The 22,526-nt window shown below is 33.5% G+C and overlaps 1 protein-coding gene across 1 annotated transcript in view; it reads right to left on the bottom strand.

The window, feature by feature from the left end:
• Positions 1 to 1,027: 1,027 nt before the first annotated feature.
• Positions 1,028 to 22,526, bottom strand: part of LOC127700022 (lysosomal alpha-mannosidase-like) — a 76,719-nt gene continuing 55,220 nt past the window's right edge. Inside the window, exons 14-27 of the mRNA XM_052203461.1 lie at positions 21,620 to 21,739; positions 20,841 to 20,957; positions 19,950 to 20,082; positions 15,510 to 15,574; positions 14,264 to 14,482; positions 13,082 to 13,197; positions 11,852 to 11,953; positions 10,573 to 10,660; positions 8,087 to 8,173; positions 7,500 to 7,590; positions 5,951 to 6,096; positions 3,723 to 3,893; positions 2,743 to 2,851; positions 1,028 to 1,488 (exon numbers count right to left, since the gene is read on the bottom strand). Of these exons, the coding sequence (XP_052059421.1) occupies positions 1,367 to 1,488; positions 2,743 to 2,851; positions 3,723 to 3,893; positions 5,951 to 6,096; positions 7,500 to 7,590; positions 8,087 to 8,173; positions 10,573 to 10,660; positions 11,852 to 11,953; positions 13,082 to 13,197; positions 14,264 to 14,482; positions 15,510 to 15,574; positions 19,950 to 20,082; positions 20,841 to 20,957; positions 21,620 to 21,739 (1,686 nt within the window). The 3' untranslated portion in view covers positions 1,028 to 1,366. The remainder of the gene's footprint in view (positions 1,489 to 2,742; positions 2,852 to 3,722; positions 3,894 to 5,950; positions 6,097 to 7,499; positions 7,591 to 8,086; positions 8,174 to 10,572; positions 10,661 to 11,851; positions 11,954 to 13,081; positions 13,198 to 14,263; positions 14,483 to 15,509; positions 15,575 to 19,949; positions 20,083 to 20,840; positions 20,958 to 21,619; positions 21,740 to 22,526) is intronic.

Raw genomic sequence — 22,526 nt, 5'->3', positions numbered from 1 at the left:
AACAGATATTAAACTAGAACTGTTTTGTGGTAATAAGCATTGTGTATAAGATTCATAATATTTGCTTGAGGCAAGCTTACGTTAGAGAACAGAAACGAAAAATTCCGCAATTTTTCCATTTGTAAAGGAACATAAGTCTAGAAAGGTAAAAGTGACGCCACCCAAATTCAAACTTGATCTGTGTTTTGTGGTTATAAGCATTGTGGATAAGATTCATAACATTTGCTTGAGGCAAACTTAAGTTAGAGAACAGAAACCAATTTTGGGACGTACAGACGGACGTACACACGGATAAGGGTTAAACTTAATGCAACCTCCGCTACGGCGGGGGCATAAAAATTATCAGCAATACAATATAGACAAGAAAAGAGAATTTTAGTCATAAATTATATTCTAGTTTACAATGTCGTAGAGTGGACATTGCTAAAGATGCAGATAGACCTAGGTGAGGGACACAGGCTCTTTAGAGCCTCTAGTTCATTAATCTTGTTACGATCCCATTCTAAGATATTAAATTTATGTCTTTTATACAATACAATGTTTATAAAAACAATTTTTTGTGCGGTCTGTATGAACTGCTTTGATGGATGAGTTAATTAAAAGAGGCTTATTTTGGTTTGCTGAGCATAATCAGTGGTGGATCTAAGAACTAATAAAAAAGGGGGAGTAGTTTCATGTGAATAAGGAGAGAAGGGCGGAACCAATAGATGTAAAAAGATGTGGTATGAGTGTCAATGAGACAACTCTCCATCCAAGTCCCAATTTTTAAAAGTAAACCATTATAGGTCAAAGTATAGTCAACATGGAGCCTTGGTTCACACCGAACAGCAAGCTATAAAGGGCCCCAAAAATGACTAGTGTAAAGCCATTCAAACAGGAAAACCAACGGTCTAATCTATATAAAAAACGATAAACAAATTTTCACTTAATACTAATTTGTAATCTATTTCACACTAATTTGAAGACAATGGGACTTTCCACACCAAACCTTTTTACAGGTATATTTTCCTTTCTAGTAAAAAGGTAATAATTTAAAACTGATTTTATTTTTCATTAATGTTGCCAGTATAAATGGTCATTGATCAGGAGCTATATTGCTATATGCTCCCAGGAGTATAAAAATGTGTTTAATCCTATAATAACAAAATCAACAATCTTTTCTGCAGCTTCAATTATTGATGTTATATCACTGCCCACTTGTGACTGTAATAAAATAATGAAAGCTGATCTAATACATGTTTATAATAATTTATTGATATAAGTAGTATTATCACAGTTTATAAATTGTACATGTATTGCATATATCTATAACTAAATGTTTCATAAGAATTCCTTAGTATGAATACTTTATTTGATATAGAAATGATTAACCATTAAAATCTATAATAAATGTTTTGATTTCCATGGGGTTCAAGGTTATCTGTGGCAATTTTCCCTTGGAATCAAGTTTCAGTTCTCTATAAATTTGTCTCTCGTAGGCAGGCTCGTCTGTAAAATAAAATTATATGTATACAATGTCAGGTCTGGCTGTAAACTATACCAGAACTAAATAATCTAAAGAGCCTAGAATTATTTGTCACTTGTGTATCTGATACATTGATGTATTTATATGTATACAATGTCAGGTCTGTCTGTAAACTATACCAGAACTAGATAATCTAGAGAGCCTAGGATTATTTGTCACTTGTGTATCTGATACATTGATGTATTCATACTCATTGTATATAAGTTAAATATAGTTCCAACTGCAACAAGTATGTACGATATTTCCCCACCCGAGACAGTTAAATTTTAATATTTAAAGCGCGTCTCAGGCTTGCCGAGCTTTTTAAATAATTAAAATTTAACTGTTGAGAGTGGAGAAATATCGTAATACACGAGTTAAAGTGGTGGAATCTGTTTCTCTAATGATTTTTATCCTTCCTTTTCAAAGAGTTGCAGAAAGTTGTGTTCTTTATATGTGACGTCATCATGCATGGTCACCTTTTTTCATGACGTCACAATAGGAAATTCAGAAAAAACTAAGAAAATTTGACGTCATAATTAAATTTTGACCAATCATTTGCCGAGAACAGTTATTTCAATAGTGAGGAGAACATTTTTTTCACAATCAGTTGGGACATGTGAAAATAGTGAACAAATTAGAGAAACTGTGTTCCTTTACAGACAAACCTCTTAGATTACACCAACTTGAACAAGAACCATAATACCATTGTATATTATTGCAATTATTAAATATACTCCATTTCATTAAAATAAAAACTATTTCAAAAAATTATTTTAATATAGTAAAACAGCATAACTATATTTTTGGATCTCTTTAAAAAAATTTCCCATTGTAATAGAAGAAATTATTTAGTTCTTAAAATTGACATTTAAATCAACTCTTAAAAGGACTTATTAAGGCCCTAAATGATGATTGATTGTCTGTTTATAAAATAAATGTTCCATTGTTTTAGGTCCACATAAAACTGAAGAAAAGGCTGCTAAAATGTAATTTCAAAAGGTTGTACATTCGTTTATAATCAGCTGTATCTACCACTAAGTCAACCAAGGCAGGCTAGGCTTTATAATAGGTTAATAAAGTGCAATATAGTAATATCAGCAAACTATACATGATATAGAAATACCAGTACAATTTGTAAACAATGTCAATGTAAATACAGAAACAATTCAAGCATTTAGATTATATAAAGATATGTTTTACAATTTTAGGTTGACTTATAAGATACACAAAGATACCTCCATCTGGCATGACTCTCCACTGAAGTCTATTTAAATCTTTTAGCATCATGTTAGCTCCCAGTGTCATCTCAACAGCTCCAGTAATATTGAAGAAACCAAACATTTGCTAAAATTAAAAAACAAAACAAAAAAACAATTGTAATAGTAAGTAATTAGTAGCTGTGATGGGAAACCAATAGTATAATGTTATTATATCAACTAAATACTAAATATATCAGTGGCAGATCCAGAAATTTTCATAAGGGCAAGGGGGGGGGGGGGGGGGGGCACTGACTGCCTATGAGGGGCCTGCTCCAGTCATGCTTCAGTGATTCCCTAAATAATCAACCAAATTTTTCCCACAAAAGAGGGGGGCCCAGGCCCCCTTAAATCCACCTCTGTATATTATTATGTCTTTATGGATTTGGGTGAACGCACTTGTTTAAATATGTTTTATTTAAAATTCACAAATATTCTCATTTGGCAATGCAAGGGCAATGCAAGAAATAAATTCTACACTTTGAAAAAAGGGAGACAATTCTAACAAAATGCATTTTCCAAAATTTATAAATTTCTAAAGTTTACTAAAAGATCCAGAAAAAAAAACTTTCAATGAGACAAAAGAAACAAAGTGCAAATCTTAGAGTACTAACAGTTACAGAAATCTGGTTCAAATCCAATAAATAAATAAATCATGTTTTCCCAGACTAAATAGGAATCAATACACATTAAGGGATGGCTAGTTTAGACATGTCATCTTGATCTGTATTTTCATAGAAATGTGCCAATCTTACCATAGCCTACCTCAGACCGATGGTAATTAATGGTTAAGAGGAGGGCTGTAGTTTACATCAGACAACCTACCAAATTAACAATGGCTGGCTTGGACATTTCTCCATCTTCACAAATCTCATAGAATGTTTCAAACTTATTATAACCTACCTCAAACTAATTAGAGCGTTCATAGAGGGGGATGTTGTTCATGTCAGAAAACTTACCAGATCAACTATTGCAGGCTTGGACATTTCTTCATCTTCACCATTCTCATAGAAATGTTCCAGTCTTACTATAGCCTGCCTAAGACTGATTGGTGTTAATGGATTTGGGGGTATCATCTCTAATGTTAAAATGTGGACATTCTCTGGCAGTAAAGTGTTCAGCCCTGAAACCTGTAAATTATGTACAGATAATAAAGACAACAAAGAAGCTTGTTTACAAATATCACTTCAATATTACAAGTCCTAGTACAGGTTATCTGGACCTTGTGCTTTTTGTTGTTTTTGTCTGTATGTCTTTTTGTCTGTATTTGTCTATTTGTTTGTTGTCTGTTTTTGTCTGTATATTTTTTTGTCTGTCTTTGTCTATTTGCTTGTTGTTGTCTGTTTTTGTCTTTGTCTTTTTGTTTTGCTTTTTTATTTGTTGTTGTCTGTCTTTGTCTATTTGCTTGTTTTTGTCTTTAAGTCTTTTTGTTTGGCTTTGTTATTTGTTGTTGTCTATGTCTTTTTGTTTGGCTTTGTTATTTGTTGTTGTCTGTCTTTGTCTATTTGCTTGTTTTTGTCTTTAAGTCTTTTTGTTTGGCTTTGTTATTTGTTGTTGTCTGTCTTTGTCTGTATGTCTTTTTGTTTGGCTTTGTTATTTGTTGTTGTCTGTCTTTGTCTATTTGCTTGTTTTTGTCTTTAAGTCTTTTTGTTTGGCTTTGTTATTTGTTTATGTCTCCATCTTTTTGTTTGGCTTTGTTATTTGTTTTTGTCTATGTCTTTTTGTTTGGCTTTATTATTTGTAGTTGTCTGTCTTTGTCTATTTGCTTGTTTTTGTCTGTATGTCTTTTTGTTTGGCTTTGTTATTTGTTTTTGTCTATGTCTTTTTGTTTGGCTTTGTTATCTGTTTTTGTCTATGTCTTTTTGTTTGGCTTTGTTATTTGTTGTGGTCTGTCTTTGTCTATTTGCTTGTTTTTGTCTGTATGTCTTTTTGTTTGGCTTTGTTATCTGTTTTTGTCTATGTCTTTTTGTTTGGCTTTGTTATCTGTTTTTGTCTATGTCTTTTTGTTTGGCTTTGTTATTTGTTGTCTGTCTTTGTCTGTATGTCTTTTTGTTTGGCTTTGTTATTTGCTGTTGTCTGTCTTTGTCTGTATGTCTTTTTGTTTGGCTTTGTTATTTGTTGTTGTCTGTCTTTGTCTGTATGTCTTTTTGTTTGGCTTTGTTGTCTGTCTTTGTATGTATGTCTTTTTGTTTGGCTTTGTCGGTAGTTGGTATGATCTTTTGTACTGTATTTTTTGTAATACACATTATCATTGATGCCACAATCCCATCCTGTTTTCCTCTTTCTTAACATCAACACAATGGTTGCTACATTGGGAGCAGGAACTGCTTATCTTTCCAAATCACATGCAATTGCCCCCTTTTTTGGTAGGTTTGTGTTGCTCAGTCCCTAGTTTTTTGTGAGGTGTTTTGTATACCTGTGTATTAAACTGAGTATATCTGTGTATTAAACTGGGTTTATCTGTGTATCAAACTGAGTATACATGTGTAATAAACGGACTATACATGTATATTAAACTGAGTCTTCTTGTATATTAAACTGAATTTACCTGTGTATCAAACTATGTATATGTTGTGTACAAGATGTAAGTTTGTACAAATTATAATTTGTACAGGGTTTTTGTACAAGTTATAAGTTTTTTGGCACATACTTTTTTGCACCAGGTGATAAAAGTTTATCTTCTAAAATTTATCAGTTTAATTTCTAAAATTCAAATTAATATACTTTAACCTAACACCTAGTGCTATTTTCCTTGTCCTAAAACTGGAAACAAGGACACCTGGATGGTTTAAATTCTATTTTTATTTTTCTCATTATACCAAAGTTATATCCATAAAAAGTCTTTTTGTGTTCTTATAAAGTTTTTTGTGTCAATGCTCGGTATAAGACTGTATCATATAGTCATGGAAATATGACAGAAATATGCGAAACAAAAGACTGTGTACTTATATCATCCATTTGTGTTAAGCGATTCATAAAACACTGATAACTTGTACAAAAATTCTGTACAAATTATAATTTGTACAACATTACAATTTGTACACAACATATATACTTGTGTATCAAACTGAGTCTACCTGTGTATTAATCTGAGTCCATGTGTGTATTTAACTGGGTATACCTGTGAATTAAACTGAGCATTCCTATGTATTAAACTGAGTATATCTGTGTATTAAACTAACCATACCTGTGTATTAAACTCAGTATACCATTCTTCTCTATCCATTGATATATTAGTCAACATAATCACAGGCTGTCTATATAACCATAACCCAATTAATCTGTGCAGTCTAGCAGAGTTCTTTATAGTATCCAGCACCAAGAAATGTTTCCCTAAAATGTTACCATGCCAACAATTTACATAATTGATGGCATCAATTTCATTGAGGGCCCTTTCAAATCAAAAGATTTAATTAATAGACTTGTGTATTAAGTATTGAGAGGAGTGTGAATACTTAACTGTTATAGTTAATCCACTTTTATTTGATAGCTCTGAGATGGAGTGTGAATACTTAACTGTTACGACTAATCCACTTTCATTTGATACCTCTGAGATGGAGTGTGAATACTTAACTTATAAGCTAATCCACTTTCATTTGATAGCTGTGAGGAGGAGTGTGAATACTTAACTGTTACGACTAATCCACTTTCATTTGATAGCTCTGAGGAGGAGTGTGAATACTTAACTGTTACGACTCATCCACTTTCATTTGATAGCTCTGAGGAGGATTGTGAATACTTAACTGTTACGATTAATCCACTTTCATTTGATAGTTCTGAGGAGGAGTGTGAATACTTAACTGTTACGACTAATCCACTTTCATTTGATACCTCTTAGGAGGAGTGTGAATACTTAACTGTTATAGCTAATCCACTTTTATTTGATAGCTCTGATCAGGAGCGTGAATACTTAACTGTTATAGCTAATCCACTTTCATTTGATCACTTTGAGGAGGATTGTAAATACTTAACTGTTACGGCTAATACACTTTCATTTGATAGCTCTGAGGAGGAGTGTGAATACTTACTTCTTACACCCATTCATTTCCTGTTAGCACAAGTTACATTAAGGGGTCAAAAAGTAATTCTTCCATTCGGTTTCTCAAAATAAAAACTTCTCATAACCAGCCCTTTCCCTTCAGCAAATTCCTTCATAAAATAAGTTCCAAACAGGAAAAATATTCTGGAATATTATTTCCACAGGAACAAATATTACAGTATTTGTTCCTAACGGAATTAAAGGTATATAATATTTGTTCCAACAGGAACAGATATCATGGCATTGTTTGTATCTAAGTTTCCAGGGGAACTTCTGTTAGGTGAACCAATTTATGTTCACAAGCATCAGGTTCATTTAACAGTTCACCCACATAAAAACATATATTTCTTAAAATTTACTTCTGCATGCAATATACAGGATTAGCCTGGATGTTCATCTCTTAAAAGAGGACATCTGTCATCACCAGTTTTATTTACTTGTTCACCAACACAAAAACAAACAAGAGATCTCTTTTATAGGAAGGAGTGTGGTTACTAACAAATAGACCTCTCCTGTAAGCACCAGTTTTGTCTAGGTCCAAGCGACAGTTATAATGCCTCTCCGATATTTTGGAGGAGTTTGAATATTTATGGCCTACAAATAATCTTTCCCTTTGGCACAGTTTCATTAGGGTCTTAGTGACAAGAAAACAGATCATATCTCTCTAGACTACTATTGGGGAGGACCATGCAATTACCTCTTACAACCAAACCTTTCCCGTCAGCACCAGTTTCATTTAATGGTTCACCAACACCAAAACTATCATCATGTAACAAACGTCTATGTACCTGTAATGAATAATCAAGAAATGACCATACAAATCTGAAATCATTAAACTTCTTATAAAGAAGAATGAAGTTACCAATACTTATTAGTGTAAAATAACAACAGACTGAACTGTCATCATGCTTATTAAAAAGCTTTGTAAACTATTTTAATTCTATGTGGTTATAGTTTCCCAACATACTTTCTTAAATTTACTCAAGAATCAGATTGTACCGCTACCATACATACCTTCGGCTGTTGTCTGCTCTTTGGTTGGGTTGTTGTCTCTTTGACATATTCCCCATTTCCATTCTCAATTTTATTTAACATTACTTAACTACTTCATAAATTTCAACTGTTTGAAAAAACACTGTAAATGGTCAGAATTCAAAATTTACAAACTTGACTGTTTAAAGTGAAGACATCATTATTGGTAAACATACATTGAAATGATTTAGATTTCAAATTATTCAGTGGAAAAATATACTATAAATAATTGAAAAGTCCAAAGATATTTACCATAAGTTCAACTTGTCCATCATTAACACTACTGCCTCCCTGTGACCTGTCTGTTAACACTGTAAACTGTGCATCTGGCGCTGGGTCCTACAAAATTAAAATCAACCATTAACACTTCTGCCTCCTTGTGACCTGTCTGTTAATACACTAAACTGTGCATCTGATGCTGGGTCCTACAAAATAAAAATCGATCATTAACACTACTGCCTCCCGTGACTTGTCTGTTAATACAGTTAACTGTGCATCTGGCGCAGGGTCCTACAAAATTAAAATCCGCCATTGACACTACTACCTCCTTGTGACCTGTCTGTTAATACACTAAACTGTGCATCTGGTGATGGGTCCTTCAAAATTTAAATCGACCTTTAACACTACTGCCAGCTACAGATTCTATCTGTCATTACATGACTGCCAAACCCCTTAATCAAACCCAGACATACCCTGATAAATATCCTACTGTTGAATGGATAGTAGTTGCCAGCTACAGGCTCTGTCTGTCATTACATGACTGCCCCACCCCTTAATCAAACCCTGACATACCCTGATAAATATCCTACTGTTGACTGGATAGTAGTTGCCAGCTACAGGCTCTGTCTGTCATTACATGAGTGTCCCACCCCTTAATCAAACCCTGACATACCCTGATAAATATCCTACTATTGACTGGATAGTAGTTGCCAGCTACAGGCTCTGTCTGTCATTACATGACTGCCCCACCCCTTAATCAAACCCAGACATACCCTGATAAATATCCTACTGTTGAATGGATAGTAGTTGCCAGCTACAGGCTCTGTCTGTCATTACATGACTGCCCCACCCCTTAATTAAACCCTGATAAATATCCTACTGTTGAATGGATAGTAGTTGCCAGCTACAGGCTCTGTCTGTCATTACATGACTGCCCCACCCCTTAATTAAACCCTGATAAATATCCTACTGTTGACTGGATAGTAGTTGCCAGCTACAGGCTCTGTCTGTCATTACATGAGTGTCCCACCCCTTAATCAAACCCTGACATACCCTGATAAATATCCTACTATTGACTGGATAGTAGTTGCCAGCTACAGGCTCTGTCTGTCATTACATGACTGCCCCACCCCTTAATTAAACCCTGATAAATATCCTACTGTTGAATGGATAGTAGTTGCCAGCTACAGGCTCTGTCTGTCATTACATGACTGCCCCACCGCTTAATTAAACCCTGTCATACCCTGATAAATATCCTACTATTGAATGGATAGTAGTTGCCAGCTATAGGCTCTGTCTGTCATTACATGACTGCCCCACCTTTAATTAAACCCTGACATACCCTGATAAATATCCTACTGTTGACTGGATAGTAATTGCCAGCTACAGGCTCTGTCTGTCTTTACATGACTGCCCCACCCCTTAATTAAACCCTGACATACCCTGATAAATAACCTACTGTTTACTGGATAGTAGTTGCCAGCTACAGGCTCTGTCTGTCATTACATGACTGCCCCACCCCTTAATCAAACCCTGACATACCCTGATAAATATCCTACTGTTGACTGGATAGTAGTTGCCAGCTACAGGCTCTGTGTGTCATTACATGAGTGTCCCACCCCTTAATCAAACCCTGACATACCCTGATAAATATCCTACTATTGACTGGATAGTAGTTGCCAGCTACAGGCTCTGTCTGTCATTACATGACTGCCCCACCCCTTAATCAAACCCTAACATACCCTGATAAATATCCTACTGTTGAATGGATAGTTGTTGCCAGCTACAGGCTCTGTCTGTCATTACATGACTGCCCACCCCTTAATTAAACCCTGATAAATATCCTACTGTTGAATGGATAGTAGTTGCCAGCTACAGGCTCTGTCTGTCATTACATGAGTGTCCCACTCCTTAATCAAACCCTGACATACCCTGATAAATATCCTACTATTGACTGGATAGTAGTTTCCAGCTACAGGCTCTGTCTGTCATTACATGACTGCCCCACCCCTTAATTAAACCTTGATATATATCCTACTGTTGAATGGATAGTAGTTGCCAGCTACAGGCTGTGTCTGTCATTACATGACTGCCCCACCGCTTAATTAAACCCTGTCATACCCTGATAAATATCCTACTATTGAATGGATAGTAGTTGCCAGCTATAGGCTCTGTCTGTCATTACATGACTGCCCCACCTTTAATTAAACCCTGACATACCCTGATAAATATCCTACTGTTGACTGGATAATAATTGCCAGCTACAGGCTCTGTCTGTCATTACATGACTGCCCCACCCCTTAATCAAACCCTGACATACCCTGATAAATAACCTACTGTTTACTGGATAGTAGTTGCCAGCTACAGGCTCTGTCTGTCATTACATGACTGCCCCACCCCTTTATCAAACCCTGACATACCCTGATAAATATCCTACTATTGACTGGATAGTAGTTGCCAACTACAGGCTCTGTGTGTCATTACATGACTGCCCCACACCTTAATAAACCATGACATACCCTGATAAATATCCTACTGTTGACTGGATAGTAGTTGCCAGCTACAGGCTCTGTCTGGTTAAGGTTCCATGTCTTTCTATAGTTACGTCTGTAAAATGATATAAATGGTGAAAAATAATATAAAGTAATGAATATGGTATGATTGCCTTATAGTAGGCTATAAAGGAATGACAACAAGAGAAACAAATCAAAAGAGAAATAATTCAATGGAATGAATAAAATTAAACATTACCAATTACGGCAGACCAATGACAACTACTACACTACAGGCTCCTGGCTTGGGATAGGCTCATAAAGAATATGGCAGGTTCAACATGTTTGTGAGAACCTAAGCTGGGATAGAGTTATATATATATAGTTTTGTTTTTCATGTTTAAACTTCATAGAGCTTATTCTTTAAACAACCATTTTGCACCAAGTCAATCTTTTCCTGAACACAAATGTCCAATAAATGAAAATATTAGAAGCATTCTATATGTTATTGGGTTGCTATCTCATATTGCATACCCAACATTTCTTTCATTCAGGGGCTTCAATTACAGAGTGGTCTAAGTTGTCAAAATACTGTATCACTAGTCTGTCAACAATAAGGTAAGTTTGAATCCCTCACAAGGCAGGTGCACTCGAATCCAATATTAACTGACTAGGATTGATAGTTTTCCTACCAAAGGCAAATTTATTCAATCAATCAATCATTTATTCATATTAATTAAAAAAAAAAAATTTTGTTTATTCCAAACTACAATGATAATGGATGGAAGAAAATCCTTCTTTGTGCGATTTTTTTTTCAAAATGACAGAAAATGAGAGTTTCGCAGAATTTTCAATTCATGAAACTTTTATAAATAATAATGACTTTGATGGAATTAATTTGATTATTTTGCATTATAATGGAGATAACTGTATATTCAAAGCTTGGCCTACATAAAAGTTGGTTGAATTGTCATTAAATAAGGTTTATTCTTTTTGCAACTGTAAAACCTATATTTTATGTAGGCCAAGCTTAAAACACCAGCACAAGAACATAGCAGGAAATTTCATAAAATATGGTGAAAATATACAAATGTTCCTGTCAAAATTAGCAGCTATAAATTAGTTAAAAATCAATTAAAGCAATTTTAAGTTAGAACTTGACATTTGAAAACAAAAGGTTAAGGTTACATAACAAATCACCAACAACAAAGGTTAAAAGTGAAATAAGTCAAAAAGTAAGCATTCCTAATAACTGAGTGAGTGTGAGTGTGTGGGGAGGGGGGAGGTGGGGGCATCATTTACTTACTTTCTTTCCTGTATTTCCCTACCATTAGCATCAGTATAGAACACCCCACCAGTTTGTAGACTTGTGTCATATCTAGAAATAACCTCTTTTCCTGATTTGTCACTGTTGATAAACAATACAATTCATCAAAAGAACCTGTCCTGGTCAGGAAGTATAATAATTATAGAATAACTAATCAAAGAATTCAAATGTAGAAAAATATTCAACGAGAGACCGAACAACACATTAATTCATGGATGTGTGTAGCACATGAGTTATCAGTGTTGTTTGGTCACGAGTTGAATATTTTTTGATATATATAAATTCTTTGATTAGTTATTCTCTTTAATACATTGACAATGGGCTTTTTAATGGAAATAAAGTAGAAAATACAAGGAACTTTATCTTTTTCTACGCACTCACAATTTGCTTTGATGCAACGTCATCGACAACCTCTTGACAACAACTATTGTTGTATGACGTCAGAGGAGTGAAATTATCAGTTTTTATTTCACTGGGAAATCATGGTTATTCATTGCAACGATGTAACAATAGCTGTTATCGTCAGAAAAGATAGTTTAATTTTTTTGAAATGGTCATTCAGTCCATCCTAATTATTTGCCCTATTCATATATAAATTCCTGCCAAGGTTTCAGAAATATATCTTGACGTGCCCTGTGGTTGTTTAAATGTTTGTATTGTTTCTCTACTATCTGATTGATTGGCTATTTAGGACAGTATCTGTTAGCAGTCTTTGCACGATATAATTTATAATTTGTTGATATTACCTTTTATTGCACAGGTGTAGTGTGATTGATATATTTGCAAATAACTTCACTAAAACTGATGCTAGGAACCAACTTAAGAGTTTTTGTCCTGTGTTGAAGGTCTCAATGTGACTTTAAGATGAAGTTCAGCAATAAAAACACAGTTCTTTACTTTTGTTTTTTTCATGTTTAGTTTAAACATATTTTATTTATTCAAAGTAAAATGGATTGGACACAAGTAAATCATACTTATGAAGTCCGCTTCCGAATAACAATAAATAACAATACAATACTAATATGAGCATGCAATAATTCAGAATATACAATACTTTACGAGTCTATCCATTGAAAAAAAAGATGAAACAATAATAACAGAAAAAAATTTCTCATGTGCATGTTGTGATTTTCTGTCATGACTTGATCACATCTTTCTTTTTCTAATTTGACGATTTCTTGATTCTTAATCCAATTGTGTTTGACTTACGATATGTCAATCGGTCCTACAGTCCATTCTACTTCTACATTGTTAGCATCCTTAAATAATCTGAATACCTGGCTGGCCCATGGGAACACTTGGTGCACCTCTTGAACCAATTCACCCTAAAATAATGATCAACCTTTAAATTTAAAAAAAAATATATTGGAGCGGAAACATGGTTTTAACTAGAACATAAACCCTTAGCATTTTTGGCTTTTTTAAATGCAATTATATTTGCAGAATTAATAAGATGAGATTACCAGAGACAACTTCAAATCAGTCAAAAAAAGATTTATTAAGCCAAACACAGTTTCAATTGAAATGAAAAGCGTCATATTTTTTTCTGATGATAATTACTAGACTTACCCACAGGTAACAGGGAAGACTTATAACTATATTTTCCTATAATGTTTAATAGATACACGTCTCTTTGACAATTATCTTTCTTTTAATATTTAATGACCATTTTGGTGTTTTATGTCATAGCGTCTTGGACTGTATGAATCATCCTTGTCCTTGCTTTTCATTTTCTAGTAATAAAATCTTGCATGAATCATTATTTGTCTGGGTTTTCATTTTCTAGTAATAAAATCTTGTATGAATCATCGTTTGTCGGGGTTTTCATTTTCAAGTAATAAAATCTTGCATGAATCATCTTTTGTCCTGGTTTCTCATTTACTAGTAATAAAATCTTGTATGAATCATCATTTGTCGGGGTTTTCATTTTCTAGTAATAAAATCTTGCATGAATCATCAGTTATCGGGGTTTTTATTTTCAAGTAATAAAATCTTGCATGAATCATCATTTGTCGGGGTTTTCGTTTTCTAATAATAAAATTTTGCATGAATCATCATTTGTCGGGGTTTTCATTTGCTAGTAATAAAATCTTGCATGAATCATCATTTGTCAGGGTTTTCGTTTTCTAGTAATAAAATCTTGTATGAATCATCATTTGTCAGGGTTTTCATTTTCTAGTAATAAAATCTTACATGAATCATTATTTGTCCTGGTTTCTCAACTGGACTACAGTTTTCTGTCAATAATACATTACAAGAAACATCAGTTTTCTCTCTTTTCATTTGGACTAAAATTTTCTGACCTTTAAACCAAATAAGAATTTTTGTCCTTATATTAATATTCACAAGTTTTCTTTACTTTGTTACCATAACAGCTAACATAGAATTTACCTGAACAATGTAAGCACTTTGAACCATCATTGTCTTTGGCTCTGTTGCATTAGGACGGAAACAGTATGCTCCTGAGGCTCGGAATTCATCCTTACTGTTGTTACCAGAGAAACCAAAATAATGCATCAATCTTTGATTTAACGGTATTTTCAGTGAAATTTGTAAATTTTCCATCTCTTTGACTTGTTTGGTAATATGATCAAAAGTGATGGATACAAGCTGAAAGTAAAAAATATCATTCTGTTGTTATAGAAACCAGAATAAAACATCATTTCTGTATTCACTTGATACACAATGAATTTCTGTTAGCACAAAGCAAATAAGGACATAGAAATCATTTCATTAATCATTTTTTTTCCCTGAAAGTTTTGAATTATTTTTTTCTTGTCCCAAGTAAAATCCATTAATGTTCATTTCAACATTTATCATTTGTTTGAAATGTTAATGTGACAATTTTTTTATTAATTGTCAAATATAAAACAACAAATTTGATGTGTAAAATGATTTTCAAGTACTGAAACATATTTAATAAGTTTTTCCATAAAATAATTAATCTGATCCTGTAATAGTGTTTTCAATATTGAAAGTTTCTCCATAAGTGATAGTATAAGTTATGACAAAGTTTCTCAATAAGTGATAGTATAAGTTATGACAAAGTTTCTCCATAAGTGATAGTATAAGTTATGACAAAGTTTCTCAATAAGTGATAGTATAAGTTAAGACAAAAATTCTCAATAAGTGATAGTTATGACAAAGTTTTTACTTTCATTCAGTATATAATTAACATATTTATCAAACTTTCTGAACAATTTCACATAAATTTCTGCATAAACCTTCAATGGAGTCAAGTGAGAGACTTGAAGTGAAGAGAAGGTCAACCAATTTTAAAAAAATGTTTTATGTGCATTACTACATATTCCAAATTTAACTTAACTTTTAAAAAAAAAATCAAAGTAATATCACTTTGCATATTTTTTTCTTAATGTTTTTATATCTGTCTGGTTTTATATGAAAGTGTACAATAAGTTCTACCATGACTGACCAAGTTAACTATTGCTTATTAAAAAAATAGTATGTAAAGTCTTAAACAAGGGGCACAAAGGAGTTTCTGAAAAAAAAGCAATTTGTCTCCATTTTTCCATATTTTATCTCCCCCTTTTTACATTATTTATCCATTTTCCATAATTCACAAATACCTTGTTACTTCCTCTCAAATCCATTCATTTTCTTTACGTTTGGACATTACCTTATTCTGCATGGTGAAATCTCCTGATGGGAAGGCTTTAAAAGGTGTGTAGGAACTGTTGTCACCTATAGATAAATATATATAGTCTTCAATGACAAATCTCTTGATGGGAAGGCTTTGAAAGGTGTGTAGGAACTGTTGTCACCTATAGATAAATATATATAGTCTTCAATTACAAATCTCCTGATGGGAAGGCTTTGAAAGGTGTAGAACTGTTGTCACCTATAGATAAATATATATAGTCTTCAATTACAAATCTCCTGATGGGAAGGCTTTGAAAGGTGTGTAGGAACTGTTGTCACCTATAGATAAATATATATAGTCTTCAATTACAAATCTCCTGATGGGAAGGCTTTGAAAGGTGTGTAGGAACTGTTGTCACCTATAGATACATATATATAGTCTTCAATTACAAATCTCCTGATGGGAAGGCTTTGAAAGGTGTGTAGGAACTGTTGTCACCTATAGATAAATATATATAGTCTTCAATGACAAATCTCCTGATGGGAAGGCTTTAAAAGGTGTGTAGGAACTGTTGTCACCTATAGATATATATATATAGTCTTCAATTACAAATCTCCTGATGGGAAGGCTTTAAAAGGTGTGTAGGATCTGTTGTCACCTATAGATAAATATATATAGTCTTCAATGACAAATCTCCTGATGGGAAGGCTTTGAAAGGTGTGTAGGAACTGTTGTCACCTATAGATAAATATATATAGTCTTCAATGACAAATCTCCTGATGGGAAGGCTTTGAAAGGTGTGTAGGAACTGTTGTCACCTATAGATAAATATATATAGTCTTCAATGACAAATCTCCTGATGGGAAGGCTTTGAAAGGTGTGTAGGAACTGTTGTCACCTATAGATAAATATATATAGTCTTCAATGACAAATCTCCTGATGGGAAGGCTTTAAAAGGTGTGTAGGAACTGTTGTCACCTATAGATAAATATATATAGTCTTCAATGACAAATCTCCTGATTTGAAGGCTTTAAAAGGTGTGTAGGATCTGTTGTCACCTATAGATAAATATATATAGTCTTTAATTACAAATCTCCTGATGGGAAGGCTTTGAAAGGTGTGTAGGAACTGTTGTCACCTATAGATAAATATATATAGTCTTCAATGACAAATCTCCTGATGGGAAGGCTTTGAAAGGTGTGTAGGAACTGTTGTCACCTATAGATTAAATATATATAGTCTTCAATGACAATTCTCCTGATGGGAAGGCTTTGAAAGGTTTGTAGGAACTGTTGTCACCTATAGATAAATATATATAGTCTTCAATGACAAATCTCCTGATGGGAAGGCTTTGAAAGGTGTGTAGGAACTGTTGTCACCTATAGATAAATATATATAGTCTTCAATTACAAATCTCCTGATGGGAAGGCTTTGAAAGGTGTGTAGGAACTGTTGTCACCTATAGATAAATATATATAGTCTTCAATTACAAATCTCCTGATGGGAAGGCTTTGAAAGGTGTGTAGGAACTGTTGTCACCTATAGATAAATATATATAGTCTTCAATTACAAATCTCCTGATGGGAAGGCTTTGAAAGGTGTGTAGGAACTGTTGTCACCTATAGATAAATATATATAGTCTTCAATTACAAATCTCCTGATGGGAAGGCTTTGAAAGGTGTGTAGGAACTGTTGTCACCTATAGATAAATATATATAGTCTTCAATTACAAATCTCCTGATGGGAAGGCTTTGAAAGGTGTGTAGGAACTGTTGTCACCTATATATAAATATATATAGTCTTCAATGACAAATCTCCTGATGGGAAGGCTTTGAAAGGTGTGTAGGAACTGTTGTCACCTATATATAAATATATATAGTCTTCAATGACAAATCTCCTGATGGGAAGGCTTTAAAAGGTGTGTAGGAACTGTTGTCACCTATAGATAAATATATATAGTCTTCAATTACAAATCTCCTGATGGGAAGGCTTTGAAAGGTGTGTAGGATCTGTTGTCACCTATAGATAAATATATATAGTCTTCAATGACAAATCTCCTGATGGGAAGGCTTTGAAAGGTGTGTAGGAACTGTTGTCACCTATAGATAAATATATATGGTCTTCAATGACAAATCTCCTGATGGGAAGGCTTTGAAAGGTGTGTAGGAACTGTTGTCACCTATAGATTAAATATATATAGTCTTCAATGACAAATCTCCTGATGGGAAGGCTTTGAAAGGTGTGTAGGAACTGTTGTCACCTATAGATAAATATATATAGTCTTCAATGACAAATCTCCTGATGGGAAGGCTTTGAAAGGTGTGTAGGAACTGTTGTCACCTATAGATAAATATATATAGTCTTCAATGACAAATCTCCTGATGGGAAGGCTTTGAAAGGTGTGTAGGAACTGTTGTCACCTATAGATAAATATATATAGTCTTCAATTACAAATCTCCTGATGGGAAAGCTTTAAAAGGTGTGTAGGAACTGTTGTCACCTATAGATAAATATATATAGTCTTCAATTACAAATCTCCTGATGGGAAGGCTTTGAAAGGTGTGTAGGAACTGTTGTCACCTATAGATAAATATATATAGTCTTCAATTACAAATCTCCTGATGGGAAGGCTTTGAAAGGTGTGTAGGAACTGTTGTCACCTATTGATAAATATATATAGTCTTCAATTACAAATCTCGTGATGGGAAGGCTTTGAAAGGTGTGTAGGAACTGTTGTCACCTATAGATAAATATATATAGTCTTCAATTACAAATCTCCTGATGGGAAGGCTTTGAAAGGTGTGTAGGAACTGTTGTCACCTATAGATAAATATATATAGTCTTCAATTACAAATCTCCTGATGGGAAGGCTTTGAAAGGTGTGTAGGAACTGTTGTCACCTATAGATAAATATATATAGTCTTCAATTACAAATCTCCTGATGGGAAGGCTTTGAAAGGTGTGTAGGAACTGTTGTCACCTATTAATAAATATATATAGTCTTCAATTACAAATCTCCTGATGGGAAGGCTTTGAAAGGTGTGTAGGAACTGTTGTCACCTATAGATAAATATATATAGTCTTCAATTACAAATCTCCTGATGGGAAGGCTTTGAAAGGTGTGTAGGAACTGTTGTCACCTATAGATAAATATATATAGTCTTCAATTACAAATCTCCTGATGGGAAGGCTTTAAAAGGTGTGTAGGAACTGTTGTCACCTATTAATAGATATATATGTATATATAGTCTTCAATTACAAATCTTCTGTTGAAATATCTTATTATTAGGCTGTTAGTTTTTTCAATTGAATTGTTTCACATTTTTCATGTCGGGGCCTTTTAAAGCCGACTATACGGTATGGGTTATTCTCATTGTTGAAGGCCGTACAGTTGCCTATAATTGTTTACATCCACTTCATTTAAACTATGGTGGATAGTTGTCTCATTGGCAATCAAACCACATTTCCATACTTTTATATTAACTGTGCATGGATTTTTCTAGCATTCCACAGGGTCCGGTATTCGGACCCATTCCCAATGGCAAATACCCTACATTTTTCCCAATTTTGGGAGCAAAATTCCCAAACGATCTCAATTTATTTTCATCTTTATTATTCATGAAAGCGATGTTCATTTTGTTCAACCGCTAGCTTTATGCCGAAAATCGCCAACAAGTAATGTGTAAATCGGAGTAAAATCGATCTAACTGACAAAAACAACATTGAAAACAATGGATGCCACAAACCGGAAATGAAGACAATTACAATACCGGGTCAGATTCCAGGGGCGGATAAGGGTAATTACGGGTTTGCTGATCAAATACAATAAAAAAATAATAATTCCAGGCAGGTGACAAAATACATGTTGATGATGAAATATAAACACTAGAATTGAAAACTAAAAGATATATGGAAAAAAAAAGAAAAAGCAGGAAATATTTTATACAGAAACTCAAAATTACTTTTAGTTCACAAATTTTCATGTCAAAATCCAATAAAATGTGACAGTTATTTTCCTAATCATTAATAAATGTTGATATTACATGTAGATGTTTTTAAAGGTGTAAACATATAACTACAATTCCAAGAGGTAATTTCTTCTCAATTTTGAAGGGCCAGTAAAATTCTGGAAGTTTCTTATTTTCACAATAAAAGATAACTTTTAATGAACTAAACGCACTAAAACTCAAATATGGTATATTTGCTGTTTTCCAAATTTCATTGAAAAGCCTGTGAAAAAATTCCCAAAACTGGCCAGGGTCCTTTTTCCCAAAATATCCAGAAAAAACCCTGCTGTGTATATATGAACTAATGTCACCCATTAGAAAGTTACTAAAAACTATAATAAAAATAGATTTAAAAAAAAAAAGAGTCAAAATGTATTAACTACTAGTCATTTTCTACCTTCTTTACTCCATACCTTTGCCCTTCTGAATCCACACTGTCTGTAAGCCTTAAGGGGAGATTACTCCTTACCTTTGCCCTTCTGAATCCACACTGTCTGTAAGCCTAAAGGTGAGATACCAGTAAGTTGGAAAACTAATTCATTCTGAGCATAGGTGCCTTTTCTCTCTGGTATTTTCTTTGTTTCACTTGTCACAGGAATTACCTAAAATCAAAAGTAAAATCTGTTCAATCTTTTGGTTAAGTAAAGACAAAATAAAATTAGATGTTGAGGCTCTGCATATACCAGATAAATCTAAACATCTCAATAAAGTCCCTTTATATTTAAAAAAAAAATGGAATCACAGCTACATGTACAGTGCATATTCCCCTACGAAATTGAACGTCACAGCCATAATGCATATCCTCACACTTGTCAACTGTTTCTTTGTGATAATTCTGGCTTTTGAAACATTACAAGATACTGAAACCTATATACTAAGTTACTCTTAATGTTTCTACTCAAATTTTCAAAATAATATACATATAATAATTACTTAGTTTTGGTATAATTATCATCAGTAAGGGTATCTTACACTTTCAGTTTGTAGGATACAGAAGAAAAAGTGTAAATTTAGTAAGCAAGCAAATTGTGTGACAAAAGGGAAGTAATTCATAATTATAAATTGTATTTATGAGTACTTTTCACAATCAAAATTTCATCCATTAATACACATCCAATTAAAATTGTGCCTAACCTTAACATGAATTTATTTTATAAATGTCACTCCCCAGTAAATAAGCATTTAAATTTTTTTTTAAACTTTATTTTTGTTGAATCAAATTGAAATGAGTTTGAGTTATTTCCCTTTTAAATGCCTACATGGTGGTTTATACTCTCAGAAAACTCAAGAATTAAGTCTGATATGCAATAATTTAGGACTTATAGACTGCAACAGTCACCCAGCACTAATAATATTTTACCTGGTAAGGTATTGCATCACCTGTGAAACTGAACACATCAAAGACAGTTCCATTGACAGGTAACCTAACCCAGGTATCAGACTCTACACCTAATGGGTTGTACACTTCTAATACAACCTGAAATAAAAGTGGACTTTTCTTCAAATGTATAACAAACTGATTTCTATGGTTAGCTCTAAATGTCATTTGGTTATATATTAATTGCTTGTTAAAAAAAACCCTGAAATCCAACATAAACCCAGTTCAGTATGTAATATATGTTCTAGATAAACTTCTGTCTAACAGGTTAAAAGTTTAAGCTTGACACTAAATCTGAGATAAATTCTTACATACCACTTTTCCAAAATAAACCTTTATGTTGACCTATCCAGCTAAGTAAAACTGAGATTAAACTTGCCTTGTCATATGTAGCCCAAAATAAACTTCAATGTTGATATATCCAGCTAGGTATTAAACTAATTTATCATATACTTAGCATTAATATGATAGTTTTTACATATTTGTAATGAGCGGAAGTGAACTAGCTGTTGATTAACACCCAGGCTGACAATCCATATCAGCCCTATGTGACGTCACATGTTTGGGTTGATATTGGGTTATCAGCCTTGGTGCATTCATACATAAAGATTAGTATATGTCCTTTTCCATATCGGCCTGAGTTTAATCCCTTGACCCATATCAGCCCTCAACTAATATCTCAGGCTGATATGAGGGGGTCTTGAAATGACACCCAGGCCGATATGGAAAAGGCCATGTATTAGTCTGTATCTAAAACTCACCTTGTCATATTTTTCTGTTATTTCACATTTACTGATATTAGTCAAGGTACAAAACTGAAGATTTGGAGGCTCCTGCTGAAATCGTGGCAACAATCTCTTAAGGGCCATATTAGTCACATTCTGAAATAAAAAAAAAGAAAATGTTTTTATATATATTAGGCTGATGGTATTTGAGAGAAGTATTGTCAATGATTGTTTTTTTTCATCCTGATGAAGTAAATGAATTATCATCATTATTATAGCATCCTTTATTCTTGTCCATCAACGTTGCTAAACTTCAAGCAAACCATTAACTATATTTTTTCTATTCCCTTTGTAATAAAGAGCTGCATGAAGAGCGCATGAAAAGCCAATCGCTTTTTCGACGAATAAAGTTCCATTACTCCTCAATGTCATATCAGAAATTTATAAACAATTAAAGGGAGATTATTTAAATAGATATAAACCAGTCACCAAAATTTCATGAAAACTGCTAAACACATTTTTGAGTTATTGCCCGAAAACTGGAAAATCCCCACTTTTTATACCCCACGCAACGAGTTGCGGAGGGTATAATGTTTTTGACCCGTCCGTCCGTTTGTCTGTCAGTCCGTCAGTCCGTCAGTCCGTCAGTCCTGTTTCTTGTCATCGCAACTCCTCTCAAACCACACAACAGAATTTCACGAAACCTTTTTAGATAATAAGGACATACTATGTAGTTGTGCATATCGACAGGAAATTGCGATTCAATTTTTTTTCTAGGAGTTACGCCCCTTTGAACTTATTTACTTTAATGTACTACTGCAACAGTTTGTCATCGCAACTCCTTTGATACCACACAACAGAATTTCATGAAACCTTTTTAGATAATAAGGACATACTATGTAGATGTGCATATCGACAGGAAATTACGGTTCAATTTTTTTTC

The sequence above is a fragment of the Mytilus californianus genome, unplaced genomic scaffold (assembly GCF_021869535.1).
Source record: "Mytilus californianus isolate M0D057914Y unplaced genomic scaffold, xbMytCali1.0.p SCAF_46, whole genome shotgun sequence".
Taxonomy (NCBI): Eukaryota; Metazoa; Mollusca; class Bivalvia; order Mytilida; family Mytilidae; genus Mytilus; species Mytilus californianus.
Note: the sequence above shows the minus strand (reverse complement) of the source record. Positions and strands in the feature narration are given on the sequence as shown.